Here is a 17,368-nt window from a genome sequence, read left to right as displayed (position 1 = left end):
AGAGAAAGACAGACACCTGCAGACCTGCTTCACCGCCTGTGAAGCGACTCCCTTGCAAGGTGGGGAGCCGGGGGCTAGAACCAGGATCCTTACACCGGTCCCTGTGCTTCACACCGCCTTGTGCTTAACTTGCTGCGCTACCACCCGACTCACAAAACAAGATTGTTTCTAACATTGTTCTATAATAGCTCAGAGAATGTAGAAGAAAATTTTTTAAAATACAGGTAACTGGACTCTTAACTCTAAAGCCATCAAGATACACATAACTGAGCTAGCAAAATAGTTCACTTGGAAAGTATGCCTGGTTTTTTTCATGGGCAGGACCTAGGTTTGCACCCAGGCTCTACTACACACAAGTAGGTAGGCCTATAGAGGAGAAGCTCTAACTAAAGGGGGAGGGGGACAAGAGACAAGAGAAAGATCCTAAAAGATTTTTCTGCTTTTCTTTACAACCTGACATCTATCCTGTCTATCTCAATTATTCCTATTTAACCACAATAAATATCAAGGCAGGTACAATTAACTCGTTAATTTTACTAGACTACTTCTTCAAATAATCTTTTTTTCCCTTTTGTTGCCCTTGTTGTTTTATTGTTGTTGTAGTTATTATTGTTGTTATTGATGTCATTGTTGTTGGACAGGACAGAGAGAGCAATGGAGAGAGGAGGGGGAGACAGAGAGGGAGAGAGATAGACACCTGCAACCTACTTCACTGCCTGTGAAGTGACTCCCCTGCAAGTGGGGAACTGAGGGCTTGAACCGGTATCCTTATGCCCGTCCTTGTGCTTTGCTCCATGTGCACTTAACTCGCTGTGCTACCATCCAACCCCATACACATTTATCTACTTTTCGTTTGCTTGTTTGTTTTTGGTCACCACTCCAAGCCAACTTTTATCAGGTATAAGAGAGAGAACATCTGGTGTACTGTGGCAAAGCAAGTGAAGCTGGAGAAGGGGAAGTGGGGGAGGGTGCTGAGGTCCTGATACATGACGGTAGAAATGGACCTAAGTTGGGGATGAAAGTGTTTTGCAGATATCTATAATAGAAAGATGAGACATTGTACTCATGTGTCAACAACTGCACTGTAAACCATTAGTCCACCCCCATTAAATGATTTTTTTTAAAGATTTTATTTTTATTTGTGAGAAAGATAGGAGAGAGAAAGAACAGACATCATTCTGGCACATGTGCTGCCAGGGATCGAACTCGGGACCTCATACTTGAGAGTCCAAAGTTTTATCACTGTGCCACCTCCCGGACCACTAAATGATTTTTTAAAAGATTTTTTTTTCAAAAAAATCAAAACTTCTAGTGCATTGTGGGTGGGGCTCAAACTTGAGCCATGCACATGACCAAGCAAGCAGGTATACTTATTCAGGTTCAGGTGAGCTACTAATATTTTGTTGGCGTGACAAATTTTTTTTTTAACTGCCACCATGGTCACTGATGAGCCTCTATACCAGATACTCATGACAAATCCACTGCTCCTGGTGACCATTTTTCCCTTTTCTTTTTTTTTTTTCTTTTCTTTCTTTCATTAATAGAGACAGAGAAGTTGAGAGGGAAGGGATAAGTGGAAAGGGAGAGAGACACACCTACTGCACTGTTTCACTATTTATGAAGCTTTCCCCCACTCCTGCCCATAGGTAGGGACCAGGAGCTTGAACCTGGATCCTTGTGAATGGCAATGTATGCACTCTACCAACTGTACTGGCCCCCAAATGTTCACTTTTTTGATTTTTCATTTTATTTTAGTGAGAGTAATATAATGAGAGAGGTACAGAGAAAGCCCAGAACACTGCTCAATTTTGGCTTACGGTGGTGTCAGGGATTCAATCCAGGCCCTTGGAGTCTGCAGCATGTACAACTTTTGCATAAACATTATGCTGTCTCCTTGGCCCCAAATGTCCACTTTAGACTAAATAACTAAAACTCAGAAAGAATAAATGACAAATAATTGTATCAGATAACCAAATATTTACTTAAAGTGATTGAAAAATTGTCTGGTAAACAGGTAAACTGGTGTCAACCCACCTAAGCTCAATAAATCTAAAAACTCTTTATCCCAAGGCTTCATGAAGTAGGAGAGACTACCTGTGAGCTTATCAGCATGGCACTGGACTAGAATGGAAGACCAAACAGAATATCACTCCTTTCCTAGCTCTCTTTCTTACCTTCTTCAATACATCTGCTGCTGTTTGAGGACTGATAAATTTTATCATTTGAAAACACTTCTGGATGATGGGTCTTGTTATAATTTAAAAGTCAAGTTTTCTAACAAATTAAGATAGAAAAATTAGCACTGTGGGCAGGAGTAGCTAGCATAATGGTTAGGCAGACTCACGCCTGAGGCTCCAAACTCCCAGTGGTTCAATCCCCTGCACTCCCAACCACCATAAGCCAGAGTTGAGCAGTGCTCTGGTAGGAAGATAGGAAGGAAGGAAGGAAGGAAGGAAGGAAGGAAGGAAGGAAGGAAGGAAGGAAGGAAGGAAGGAAGGAAGGAAGGAATTAGTACTGCTTTATGTACCTGGATAAAAAAAAAATCTTCATTTCAAGTCAATTTATGACTCTTCTTCTGGATCTTAATTTCTACAAGACAGACAGACAGACGGAGAGAGAGCGACCTGAGCTACCCTGCCAAGAACAAATATATATCTTAAAACTGTCAAAAATGAAATTAACATCTAAAATTCACCAAACATTTATAAGTCATACACACTTCACATGCATTCGATTCATTCCCCACATAGGGAAACTGAGAAACAAAGGTGTGTAATGATTGGTCCATAACAAAATTAGTAAGTGGCAGAGCATAATTTAAATCCAAATGATCTAGTCTTGGTCATGTTCTTAGCCATGAACTACTAGACTTTATTTTATATGCCAAAGCACCTTATTCCCCAAAGAATGACAATCCAAATACTAAAACAACATGATTTATCCCTCTAAGAGATGATTAGAGAAAGGGAAGAAATGATAGTAGTAAGACTTCTTTCTTCTGACAAATAAAAAAGTTTTATTATTAATTTTAAATATATATAATTATTTAAAGCACAAATTATAATAATTTGGGGTTTATAAAGTACATGGCTATTTATTATTAACAGATAAGTGATTACAAGGTTTCTACATTTTATATGGTTGCCATATATATATATATATATATATATAGACTTTCATGCCTGAGACTCCCCAAGGTCCCAGGTTCACTCCCCAACACCACCACAGAAGAGAAGGAGGAGGAAAAAGAGAACAGGGAGTCATGGGGGGGGGGGGAGTTCTACAAATGGAGCAGAAACTACTTATAATGAATTACTGCTAAAATCATGGAAAAATCCATGATTCAAAGAGACACTGATTTAAGCCCAGAGTTCTAACCTGAGAAAGGAAGCCTCAAAAGTAAATGCAGTATTGCAAGCATCTTTCTCTCTCCCTATCACCCTTTTCCCTCTGAATTTATCTCTATCAAAAAAAACATGAGGTGGGATGTCAGGCAGGAGTAGTGGAATGGTCCTACAAGCAACAACCCTGGTAGTAAAAACAGTAAAATAAAAGTAAATAAGAGTCAATAAACAAATGAAGTCCCATAGCAACAGCCCAATATATGAAAAATGTATAAGGCAATATATGCCACAAATATATTACTTGCTGGAAAGAACAGGAGTGAGAAACAAAAGCACAATTTTATCATCCAGGGAATATACATGAAAATAAGAACAAAACTGTGGTCCGGGAGGTGGCGCAGTGATAAAGCTTTGGATTCTCAAGCATGAGGTTCCGAGTTCGATCCCCGGCAGCACATGTGCCAGAGAGAGGTCTAGTTCTTTTTCTCTCCTCCTATCTTTCTCATAAATAAATAAAATCTTTAAAAAAAAAAGAAAGAAAGAATAAAACTAAATTTAAATGAGAGATGACTTAAAAGAACTCAATTTATAATCACTGGCACCAGGTTCATAAAGAATGCTTTTGGGCAAGGGAGATAGCTCAGCTATTACCTTGTCATGCCTGAGGCCCCTAAGGTGCCAAATTCAATCTTCAGAAGATACACACGCAGCCAAGCAGTGCTCTGATCCCTCTCTCTTAAACATAAATGTTTAAAGGAATACTTTTTTTTTTTTTTAGCAAAGCAGATATGACCTTGTTTCTAAAACAAAGTGAAAAGAAAAGATCAATATTAGTGAGAGACATTCCTTTATTCCTCCATTTGAGTAGAACGATGATCTCTGACTGGCATAACAGAAACATAAATAGAAACATATAAAGACAACAATAAGATTAATTTAAATGACTATACTACCCACCTTGCTCCTAGAGAAAAATTACTTGGCATAAAAATTTATTTCAGGAGGCTAGGTAGTGGCCCACCTCATGAGCGCACGTTACAATGGGCAAGGACCCAAGTTCAAGCCTCTGGTCCTCACCTGCAGGGAAAAAGCTTTGCAAGTGGTGAAGCAGTGCTGCAGGTGTCTCCCTGTCTATTACCTCTTTCCCTCTCGATTTCTGGCTGTCTCTATCCAATAAATAAATAAATATTTAAAATTTTTTAATTTATTTCAGAGGAAAAACAAATAAGCATGCCATTAAGTGAAAAGTTGGGGTAGAAAGAGTCACATTTTTGTTGTTCTTCATCCACTCAGAATAAGAAGTAACTAATACTACTAAGTTAACTGTGATTCTGTATAGATAACTACTTTCTCATCTGTAAGCAAACTAAATACAATCTCAAAAATGATATTTGCTCTAGACCCCAACTTAAAAAAATTCTACAGGGCCTAGAAAAGAGCATAATGATTATGCAAACTTTCATGCTTGAGGCTCTGACCTCCCAGGTTCAATTCCCAGCACCACCATAAACCAGGGCTGAACAGTGAGTGCTCTGGTAAAAAATATTAAAAAAAAAAAAAAAAAAAAAACTGGGGCAGAGGTAGACAGTATAACGGTTATGCAAACAGACTTTCAAGCCTGAGGCTCCGTCAAGTCCCAGGTTCAATCCCCAACACCACCATAAACCAGAGGTGAGCACTGCTCTGGTTAGAAAAAAAACAAAACAGGGAGTCGGGCTGTAGTGCAGCGGGTTAAGCGCAGGTGGCGCAAAGCACAAGGACAGGCATAAGGATCCCAGTTCGAACCCCGGGTCCCCACCTGCAGGGGAGTCGCTTCACAGGCGGTGAAGCAGGTCTGCAGGTGTCTATCTTTCTCTCCTCCTCTCTGTCTTCCCCTCCTCTCTCCATTTCTCTCTGTCCTATCCAACAACAATAATAACTACAACAATAAAACAACAAGGACAACAAAAGGGAATAAATAAATAAAAATTAAAAAAAGAAAATACGAATTTATAAAAAAAAAAAGTAAAAAAAAATGGAGGGAGTTGGGCAGTAGCGCAGCGGGTTAAGCACACATGGGCCAAAGCCCAAGAACCGCGTAAAAGATCCCGGTTGGAGCCCCCAGCTCCCCACCTACAGGGGAGTCGTTTCACAAGCGGTGAAGCAGGTCTGCAGGTGTCTTACTCTTCCCATCTTCCCCTCCTCTCTCCATTTCTCTCTGTCCTATCCAACAACAACAACATCAATAACAATAATAACTACAACTATAAAGCAACAAGGGCAACAAAAGGGAATATTTTTTTAAAAAGAATTACAAAAAAACGGGGGGGGGGGGCGGTAGCACAGCAGGTTAAGCACGCATGAAGCAAAGCTCAAGGACCGGCCTAAGGATCTCTCAGTTGGAGCCTCAGGCTCTCCACCTGATGGGTGGTCGCTTTACACCCAGTGAAGCAGGTCTACAGGTGTGTCTTTCTCTCCTCCTGTCTTCCCCTCCTCTCTAGATTTCTGTCCTATCCAACAACAACAGCAATAATAACAATAACAACAAGGGCAACAAAAGGGAAAAAATAGCCCCCAGCAGCAGTGGATTATTAGCACAGACACCGAGCCGCAGCAATAACCCTGGAGACAAAAAAAAAAAATTTTTTTAAAGGATTCTACAGGGTCCTGAATGGTAGCACACCAGGTTAAGCACACTTGGCACAAAGTGCTAGGACAGGTACAAGGATCCTGGTTCCAGCCCCTAGCTTCCCACCTGCAGGGGGGTATCTTCACAAGTGGTGAAGCAGGTCTGCAGGTGTCTGTTTTTCTCTCCCTCTCTGTCTCCCCCTTCTCTCTCATTTCTCTGTCCTATCCAATAATAACAGTAACAACAATAACAGAAAAAAAAAAAAAAGGAAAAAATGGCCGCCAGGAGCAAAGAATTCGTAGTGTAGGCCCCAGCCCCAGTGATAACCCTGAAAGCAAAAAAAAAAAAAAAGAAAGAATTCTACAGTTACAAAAAGAATACAATTTGGGGGGTCAGGCGGTGGCGCAGCTGGTTAAGCACACACGCTACAGCGTGCAAGGACCCAGGTTTGGGTTCCACCTGCAGGGGGAAAGCTTCACAAGTGAAACAGAGCTGCAGGTGTCTCTGTCTCCCTCCCTTTCTATCTCCCACTCCCCTCTCAATTTCTCTATCTCGATCCAATAATAAATGAAAATTAGAGAAAAAAAAAAGAGAGGATTACTCTGTCATTAAAAAAAGAATAATATGATTGGGAACTTTCACCTGAATACATACCTGTTATAAAAATATATTTAGAAAAGAAAAAATAAATAAAAGCTTTTCATGGTCTAGGAGATGGCACAGTGGATAAAGCATTGGACTTTAAAGTATGAGGTCTTCAGTTCAACCCCCAGCAGCACATGTACTAGAGTGATATCTGGTTCTTTCTCTCTCTCTTCCTATCTTTCTCATCACTCAATAAATAAAATCTTTAGGGCGGAGGGTAGATAGCATAATGGTTATGCAAACAGACTCTCATGCCTGAGGCTCCGAAGTCCCAGGTTCAAACCCCCACACCACCATAAACCAGAGCTGAACAGTGCTCTGGTTAAAAAATAAAATTAGGGAGTCGGGCTGTAGTGCAGTGGGTTAAGCGAAGGTGGCGCAAAGCACAAGGACCGGCATAAGGATCCCAGTTCGAACCCCGGCTCCCCACCTGCAGGGGAGTTGCTTCACAGGCGGTGAAGCAGGTCTGCAGGTGTCTATCTTTCTCTCCTCCTCTCTGTCTTCCCCTCCTCTCTCCATTTCTCTCTGTCCTATCCAACGACAACAATAACTACAACAATAAAAAACAACAAGGGCAACAAAAGGGAATAAATAAATAAAAATAAAATTAAATAATAAAAAATAAAATTAAATAAATAAATAAATCTTTCAAAAAATTAAAAGCTGTGGTCCAGCTGCGCAATGGATAAAGCATTGGATTCTTAACCATGAGGTCCCGAGTTCAATCCCCAGCAGCACATTTACCAGGGTGATGTCTGGTTCTTTCTCTCCTCCCATCTCTCTCAGGAATAAATAAATAAATTCTCTAAAAAATATTAAAAGCTAAAAATATATATATATATATTAAAAGCTTTTGTAACTCAATTACAGTCTGTTATTTAAACCCAGGAAATTTCCTTATACCCCCTCCTAGCTCTGACCAGCTAAAACTGTAAGTATATCACTCTATTCACTTTTTCACCAGTAACATGCTAAGATTATTTACATGTAAAGCTGATTTTTGTCTAACAAAGTCTGAAACTCATTTTCTCCTGGTTGAATTTCTTTATAAATAACTGATTAAGCATCAATTCTCTCATTCTCTCCATTCAAGTTTGAAAGTACAGCCACCATGAAGGTTATATGGTATGGTTCAGGAAAGCATTGTATAGTCAAGCATGAGGTCCCAAATTCAATTCCTGGCTGTATGTGTACCAGAGTGATGCTTTAGTGTGTAGTGTGCTCTCATTCTCTCTCTCCCCAACCCCCCTTTCCAATCTCTCTCATTAATAAAGAAAAAAAAAACTTTAAAAAAAAGACAATATGGCAACTCCTCAAATTGAAAATAGAAACAACACCATATGATCCAGTTATTACACTTGTGGATACATAACCAAAGCAAAGAACTGAACAAATATTACTTGCAAAGTACCATTGTTTTGTCAAGTGTGAGACCCAGGTTCATGCCCGGCCCATCACATTGAAGGAAACTGGTCCTCTGGTGTTTTTCCCTCTCTCTGTACCTCTGTTTTTCTTTCTTTTTATTTTTATTTTACTTTATTATTATCATTTTTTTTTTAACCAGAGCACTTCTCAGCTCTGGCTTATGGTGGTGCAGGGGTTGAACCTGGGACTTCAAAGCCTGTCTCTTCGCAAAACCACTATGCTATTTCCCTTGCCCTGTTTTTCTACCTGAAAATGTTGGCCTGCAGTGGTGAAGGTCCAGTGTCAACAAAAATAATGATAAAGAATGAGGATGTGGGTAGATAGCATAATGATTATTCAAAGAGACTGTCATGCCTGAGGCTCCATGGTCTCAGCTTCAACCCCCCCACACCACCATAAACCAAAGCTGAGTAGTGCTCTGATAAAAAAAATAAATTAAAATAATTTTTTAAAAAAGATTACTAAGAAGTTAATACCATGAAGGGAGTCGGGCAGTAGCGCAGCGGGTTAAGCACAGGTGGAGCAAAGCGCAAGGACCAGCATTAAGGATCCCGATTGGAGCTCTGGCTCCCCACCTGCAGAGGAGTCACTTCACAGGTGGTGAAGCAGGTCTGCAGGTGTCTGTTTATCTTTCTCTCCCCCTCTCTGTCTTCCCCTCCTCTCTCCATTTCTCTCTACACTGATGACATCAATCACAACAACAATAATAAATACAACAAGGGCAACAAAAGGGAATAAATAAAATAAATATTAAAAATAATAATAAAGTTAATACCATAAAATTTCACATAACATAAAAAAGAAAGGAAGAAAAAAAAATCAATTTTAAAGTCAGGATTACAAACCATGGCCCAGAAAGGTAGTGCAGTGAATTAAGCATTGACTCTCAAACATGAAATCCTGATTCAAGCCCCAGCACTGCAAATGCCACAGTGATGTTCTAGTTCTCCTTCTCTTACTCATTGATAAATAAATGTTTTTTTTTTTTTAATGAAATAGGTCCATAAGAACCAACTGATCTGGTGTCAAAGGAATACAACATTCCTAAGCACTCAAGAGACTGATGTGTTTAACATTAGTATAATCTCATAAACAATTTTTATTCTACTAGTGTTTTTATCCATTTGACAATATGAAATTAACTCTCGGGGCCCGGTGGTGGCACACCTGGTTAAGTGCATATGTTACAATGCACAAGGTCCGAGCCCCCGGTCCCCACCTGCAGGGGGAAAGCTTTGCAAGTGGGGAAGCAGTGCTGCAGGTGTCTCTCTATCTTTCTCCCTCACTATTTCCCCCTTCCCTCTCAAGTTCTGGTTGTCTTTATCCAATAAATAAATAAAATTAAGAAATTTTACTTAAAAAAATAAAAGAAATTAACTCTCACTACTTAGCAAATGATTGTTTGATGTAGATGCCATCAGCCTTTTTGTTTTGTAAACAATTGTCTAAAAAAAATAGAACATATGAATGTGATTAAAATAAAAACCACATTTGCCAGAAAAATCTTAGCTTTGCCTCTGCAAGAATGTGAAAGCTGGGAGTCGGGCTGTAGCGCAGCGGGTTAAGTGCAGGTGGCGCAAAGCACAAGGACCAGCATAAGGATCCTGGTTCCAGCCCCGGCTCCCCACCTGCAGGGGAGTTGCTTCACAGGCGGTGAAGCAGGTCTGCAGGTCTCTGTCTTTCCTCCTCTCTGTCTTCCCCTCCTCTCTCCATTTCTCTCTGTCCTATCCAACAACGATGACAACAACAATAATAACTACAACAATAAAACAACAAGGGCAACAAAAGGGAATAAATAAAATAAAATAAATTTAAAAAAAAAAAAGAGTGTGAAAGCTGTTGTTGGACAAAGTAAAGTTCACAGTAAGCATAAGTATCATAAATAGTAAGAAAGCAAGTGGCTACAAGTAATTCAGGGAAATAAAAAGGTTGGTGAAATCAAAACAAGTTATGGTTACCTTATAGACTTTAATGTGGCAAACTGCACTTTTATTACCTAAAGCTACCCCTATCTGAATAACAACTTTATAACACAATAGAAAACTATTCCTAGAGATAAGAGTCACAGGTCAGTAGTACAAATCTATGCCCTAGATTTGATCCTCATTATCAAAAAGAAAAAACGAAAGAAAATCAGTCCTTTTTCACACATTACACATTAAAAAAAAAAAAAAAGATAAACTATAGGGATTTGGGCGGTTGCACAGCGGGTTAAGTGCACATGGCGCAAAGTGAACTGACCAGGGTAAGGATCCCGGTTCCAGTCCTCAGCTCCCCATCTGCAGGGGAGTCACTTCACAAGTGGTGAAACAGGTCTGCAGGTGTCTATCTTTCTCTCCTCCTTTCTGTCTCCCCCTCCTCTCTCCATCTCTCTGTTCTATCCAACAACGACATCAGTAACTAACAATAAAAACAAGGGCAAAAAAAGGGAATAAATATTTAAAAAATAAATTAGAAAGATAAACTAGAATAAAAAGTATATGGTAAAAGTATATTCATATAAACAGATGAAAATCCATATATTTGTACACAGATACGAAAAATGTGAGGCTGATTCTTTTTAAAAAATTCTTTCATTATCTTTATTTATTGGATAGATACAGCCAGAATTTGAGAGGAAGTGGGAGATAAACAGAGAGACAGACAGACAGACAGACAGACAGACAGAGAGACACCTGCAGCCCTGCTTCTCCACTTGTGAAGCTTCCCCCTGCAGGTGGAGACCGGTGGCTTGAACCCTGGCCTTTGTGCACTGTAACACATGCACTCAACCAGATGCACCACCTAGCCGGGAGAGGCCAATTCTAACCCTACAAGACAACAAAATCTTTTTTTTTTTTTTTTTTTACTTGAAACGCTCTTTTTTCTGTGTGACTTTGAGCTTGGAAATTATAATCAAATCAAATGCAGATGTATGCATAATCCTAACATATCAGATTCCAAAAAAGCCATGGAATATTATGCTGTAAAAAAGAAGGAAATTAAAAATTTAACACAACATAGTCTCAGAAAAGAAAAAATACTGCCTACTAGGCTAGTATTAAACCATGTGCAATAATGGTAATGTTTAGAGAGGAAATTCTGCCTATACAGTACAGAAGCTTCTACTTAGGTTATGCCAAAATGAGGTTACATATACCTCACTTCTTCTTCTTCTAGCGTTTGCCCTTCTTCCGTAGCCAGTTAATGGCTTTGAAAGTGACTGGGATCCATGTGGATTCAGTCTGCTAGGAAGGATCGTCAGTTTCCCCAATGAATGGGTACTCTACAATATTCTGGTAATCAAAAGGCAAAAGTAGTGAGCACAAGAGTATTAGTTATAGCACTAAGTCTTTCATGATGCATACTACTCCCAAGGGGCCTTCCTAAAATACTATATGTCAGTGTCAATACAATTAGGTTCAGTAAAGAAATAACCTTTACTTGGCCTTTAAATTATTCCTGAAAAAAAGACACCAACCAACTGATTCAAATGTGTTTTGTTGTTGTTTGTGGTTTTTTGTTTGTTTTGTTTTTTTAATAGGAGAGCACTGCTCGGCTCTATGGCGGTGCTGGGGATTGAACTTTGGGGACCTTTGGATCCTTGAGCAAGAAAGACTTTTTGCATAACCATTATACTATCTCCGTAGTGGAGGAGAACCCTCAAATATCTACTGGTAATTTATTAAGCTTGTGAATTTCACTACTAAGACAGCCTCCTCCCTTTTTCTTCCTACCCTCTCCATAAATTCCAATAAGGCATCAGTCTCAAATGCGTTTTCCTCCTTGAAAACGACCACAATGCCCGCCTCACCCTCACCCTCACCCTCACCACCACCTCAACAGCCTTTTTCTCTCCCTTTCATACACCACACCCACAACTGTACCCGGCCCACACCCACACCCACACCCCACACAGCATTCTCCTCACTCAACAACCCGAAACTCTTGACCCGAGACGCCCCATCCGTAACACCTCCACGCTCGGGACATCCCAATTCCCCCACACTGCTCAGAGAATTCAGGATCCAGTCCGCACACAAAATGACACAAACATCACAGCACTCCCTCACCTATAGATCCCATTCAAGCTCTACCTAACACATTTCACACACAGCCGGCGAGCAACCTGAGCTGCATCTCCCTCCCCTGGCTCACCACACAACACACACGCTAAATCACACAGCACTGCAGAGCTCAGACAAACGCTAGGAAATCGCCACCCCGGTGGCGCTGGAACCCACGAGGCCGGAGGTGGGAGGGGGAACTGGGCCCGATTCCTCACCTGAAAATCCGCCAGGATCATCTCCCGGTCCATGTTGGACGCCATGGCGGCCGCCGAGTTCCGCGGCTCCGGGAGCGAGGCGCGCACCTGAGAGCGAGACTGCGCCTCCTGCGGCCGTCGCCGCCGCCGCCGCCGCCGCCGGGCGCCGAGGGGCTGGCGGGCGAGCGGGCGGACCGGCCGGCGGGCCGGCGGGCGGGGCAGCGCGGACGGCGCTAAGCGTTCATGCACTCGGTAACCTTCAGGCGCCCGGGCCGCCCGCCTGTGTCTCGCAGAGCCCGCAGTCTCAGAGGCAGGGAGGTTGAACTGGATGCGAGTCCGATCTTATTGTCGCCGGCCAGGATGAGGGTAGGTTGCGACAGCACGGTGGCAGCCGGCTCCCTACAGAGGCGGCGAGACCGACGGGGGCGGGGAAACCGAGAGAAGCAGCAGGCGGGCGGACGCCACGGCCGCCCCCGCCTCCTCCGCTTCCTCCCCGGCGGCCGCCTCCGTCCCTGGTTGGCCAGCGCCAAGACTGTCGCACATTTTGCCTGTCATCGAGGTCGCAAAGCAGTAGCTTTGCGGCTGCCACGTGACTGTCCTCCTGTCAAGCGCCGAGCGCGCGGCTACTGGGCGAGGAGCTACGCGCCGCGGGCGGGGAAGCCAAGCTGCTATGCGGGAGTCGGGAGCCCCGCAACAGGTTATTCCGGTTTGAATGGACGCGAAGGCCTAGGCCGCACCGCCTTTCCTTCGCTGGCGCGGGGATCAGATCCTGTGCTTTACGCGGCTCCATAATCATACACTACACACAGATGGGCTCAATACACTCACAACCCGTCTACTTTACAGCATTTCATAAATGTACAGCTTCTCTAGCAAAGTGACATCAAAACGCAGTGGTATATATAGAATCCCTCGTGTTCAATTTTAATGTCACAACCAGCTTACACGTTGTTACACTCAACCCCAAGGCCCCTGACATCTGCAAACTAACACAGAAGTAACCAGATTCTTACAGACAAGGAAGACTGAATAGCCCGCCAAGAAAAAAGATAATTGTTTTGTTATAACTAAATAAGTCATATATTTTCTTTTATATTAGTAATTTAATAATGATTAATAAGATTGTAGAATGAGAGGTGTACAGTTCCATACAATTTCCACCACCAGAATTCCGTATCTATCCCCCTCTATTGGAAGCTTCCCTATTCTTTATCCTTCTAGGAGTATGGACCAAAGATGTTCTTGGGGTGCAGAAGGTGGGAGGTCTGGCTTCTGTAATTGCTTCTCCACGAAATATGGACATTAGCAGGTCCATCCATACCCCCAGCCTGTTTCAATCTTTTCCTAGTGGAGTAGGGTTCTGGGGAGGGGCGTCATGGGAACCACTGGTGAGGTCATCTGCCCAGGGAAGTCAGGATGGCAGCGTCTACAACTCGAAAATCAGATGTAAAGCAGGACAGATTGTTTCATAATCTGGAACCTAAAGGTAAGAATAGAGAAGATGGAACTAAAAGGCTTCGTGTGGGAAGAAGCTAAGTCTATTTTAGGTATACTCCAAGGGGCCTATGATTCTGGTAGTTTTTGCCTGAGTTGGACAACTAATGTGCCGGCAGGCTAAAAGTATTGTCTGGGAAGATGGTGTCAGAGTTGAGAATAGAACTAAAAAGTTGGATTAGGGCAGAGAATAGTTCCCAAATATGAGGGTTTATGAAATGATGTTCCTGATGGAAGTGACTAGTGATGGTATAGAGAGATATGTGTTAGAAGTCTAGGCCCATCATATTTATGTGGAATAAGGCCCCCGGATAATTGGGGGTGTCCTGAAAATGACCAAAAGGGCCATCATTAAAATATTTCAGTCTGGGGGGTATCGGGCGGTAGCGCAGCAGGTTAAGCGCATGTGGTGCGAAGCGCAAGGACCTGCTCAAGGACACGGATCCCCACCTGCAGAGGAGTCCCTTCACAGGCGGTGAAGCAGGTCTGCAGGTGTCTTTCTCTCCCCCTCTCTTTCCCCTCCTTTCTCGATTTCTCTTTCCTATCCAACAGCGACAACATCAATAACAAAAACAATAATAATAACTATAAGAATAAAAAGCAACAAGGGCAACAAAAATGGGGGAAGAAATAAATATATTTTAAAAAATATTTCAGGGAGTCGGGCGGTAGCTAGCGCAGCGGGTTAAGCACAGATGGCGCGCCAATGCGCAAGAACTGGCGTAAGCATACCGGTTAGAGCCCTGGCTGCCCACCTGCAAGGGAGTCGCTTCACAAGCGGTGAAGCAGGTCTGTATGTGTCTATCTTTCTCTCCCCCTCTCTGTCTTCCCCTCCTCTCTCCATTTCTCTCTGTCCTATCCAACAACAACGACAGCAATAACGACAACAATAATAACTACAACAATAAAATACAAGGGCATCAAAAGGGAAAATAAATAATAAAAAAATTAAATACGAAGGAAAAAATATTTCAGTCTCTTGCCCTTATTCATCTTTTCTGATTCTTTGTCTGACAAGGTTAGGATTAAAGTAACTGAGGGAAGTGAAGTAGGGGGTAGGAGACGAGGATAGCTAGGCCTAAATAGAAAATATTTGATTGGGGGTGGGGAACATAGCATAATGCTTATGCAAAGAGACTCCCATGCCTGAGGCATCGAAGTCCCAGGTACAATCCCCCACACCACCATAAACCACAGCTGAGCAGTACTCTGGTGAAAAAAAAAAGTTATTAAGCAGGGATAGATAGCATAATGGTTGTGCAAAAAGACTCTCGTGCCTGAGGCTTCAAGATCTTAGGTTCATTCCTATGAACCACCAGAAGCCAGAGCTGATCAGTGCTCTGGTAAGAAAGAAAGAAATTGGTTAAGTACTTTATGGTGTCTTTTTTAAGTCTTTCTGTTTACTTGCTGCACTTATTAAATATTTTCTTATTTATTCTTTTATTTGATAGGCTAGAGAGAAGTTGAAAGGGAAAGGGAGAGAAAGAAAGGGAGACCTGCTGACTTCACCGTTTTCAACCGATCTTGGATGGACCTTGAGAAATTCATGTTAAGTGAAATAAGTCAGAAACAGAAGGATGAATATGGGATGATCTCACTCTCAGGCCGAAGTTGAAAAACAAGATTAGAAAAGAAAACACAAGTAGAACCTGAACTGGAACTGGTGTATTGTACCAAAGTAAAAGACTCTGGGGTGGGGGTGGGGGGGATACAGGTACAAAAAGGATGACAGAGGACCTAGTGGGGGTTGTATTGTTATATGGAAAACTGGGAAATATATGCATGTACAAACTATTGTATTTACTGTCAAATGTAAAACATCAATTCCCCAATAAAAGAAATTAAAAAAAAAAGAAAGGGAGACCTGCAGTACTGCTTCGCTGCTCATGAAGCTGTCCCTTTTCAGGTCGGGACAAGGGGCTTGAACCCAAGTCCTTGAGCATGGTAACTTGCATACCAACCTGTTGTGCCATGGCTGGGCCACATATAATTAAAAAAAAAAGAAGAAAGGAGACATCTTACAAATTAGGAAAACATGGAGTGGGGTATTCCATTGGATAAAGCATTAGACTATCAAGCATGATGTCCCAAGTTCAGTCTCTGGCATTGCATGAGCCAGAATAATGCTCTGGATCTCTATCTCATAAGTAAATAAATCTTTAGGGGTTGGTCGGTAGCTCAGCGGGTTAAGCGCACATGCTGCAAAGCACAAGACTGGAGTAAGGATCCCAGTTAGAGCCCCTGTTTCCCCACCTGCAGGGTGTCGCTTCACAAGTGGTGAAGCAGGCCTGCAGGTGTCTATCTTTATCGCTCCCTCTGTGTCATCCCCGCCTCTCTTGATTTCTCTCTGTCCTATCCAACAGCAATGACAGCAATAACAACAATAATAATAACAATGATAAACAAAAAGGGAAAAATAGCCTCTAGGAGCATTGGATTCATAGTACAGGCACCGAGCCCTAGCAATAACCCTAGAGGCAAAAATTAATTAACTAAAATAAATAAGAGAAGAAATTGATAGACTTCGAGCCAAGAATAACCAGAGAATGTACAATAAAGTATGATAGTTTGTAATTGTCACTGCAGCTGGCAGAAGTGTAGACTATATTCTTCTTTGACCTTAGTAGACATCATCTTCACAAACAAAAAAAAAAAAGGGTGGGGCAGATAGCACAATGGTTATGCAAAGAGACTCTTAGGCCTGAGGCTCCAAAATTCCAGCTTCAATACCCTGGCATCACCATAAATCAGAATGAAACTGATAAAAAAAAAAACAACTGATAAATCTGGTTAAAAAAAAAAAAGCAAAAGGAAATATCTTCAGGATTGTAATAACATTCTATGTCTGACCTGATGTAAGCATGTTGGTTATAAAATAAATACAACTGAAATCACCATATAGAATCAAGGCTCTGGGGTATATAGCATAATGGTTATGCAAAGAGACTCTCTGGAGCTGGGCAGTAGCGGAGCCTGTTAAGCACTCATGGTCCAAAGCTCAATGGCCGGCTTAAGGATCCGGCCAGCTCCCCACCTGCAGGGGGGTTGCTTCTCAAGCAGTGAAGCAGGTCTGCAGGTGTCTGTCTTTCTCTCCTCCTCTCTGTCTTCCCCTCCTTTCTCGATTTCTCTCTGTTCTATCCAACGACAGCTATGACAACAATAACAACTACAACAATTAAAACAAGCACAACAAGGGCAACAAAATGGGAAAAATGTCCTCCAGGAGCAGTGGATTCGTAGTCAGGCACCAATCCCCAGAGACCCAGAGATAAATAACCCTGAAACCAAAAAAAAAAGAAAAAAAGAGTCTCTCATACTTGAGGCTCCAATGTCCCAGGTTCAACCCTCACACAACAATAAGCCAAAAAATAAAATAAAAGAATCAAATCCCAACTCTTTGTAATCTGTGAACATAAAGAATACTATGGAGGGGTGGGGAAGGTGGGCAGTTGGTGGCTCATACAATTAGGTGTAGTGTTACCATGCTCATGAACCTGGGTTTGAGCCTCTGTTCCCCACCTGCAGGAGCAACATTTCACAAGTGGTGAAGCAGGTCTGCAAGTGTCTTTCTTTTTCTTTCTTTCTTTTTCTTTTTCTTTCTTTTTTTTT

General features: G+C 42.0%; 1 protein-coding gene across 1 annotated transcript in view; it reads right to left on the bottom strand.

Moving 5' to 3' along the window:
- FAF1 (Fas associated factor 1) overlaps positions 1-12,775 on the bottom strand; it is a 347,080-nt gene extending 334,305 nt beyond the window's left edge. Inside the window, exon 1 of the mRNA XM_007536689.3 lies at positions 12,287-12,775. Coding sequence (XP_007536751.1) covers positions 12,287-12,331 — 45 coding nt within the window. The 5' untranslated portion in view covers positions 12,332-12,775. The remainder of the gene's footprint in view (positions 1-12,286) is intronic.
- Between the last annotated feature and the right edge of the window lie 4,593 nt (positions 12,776-17,368).

The sequence above is a fragment of the Erinaceus europaeus genome, chromosome 13, assembly GCF_950295315.1.
Source record: "Erinaceus europaeus chromosome 13, mEriEur2.1, whole genome shotgun sequence".
Taxonomy (NCBI): domain Eukaryota; kingdom Metazoa; phylum Chordata; class Mammalia; order Eulipotyphla; family Erinaceidae; genus Erinaceus; species Erinaceus europaeus.
This window is presented reverse-complemented; position numbering and strand designations above follow the sequence as displayed.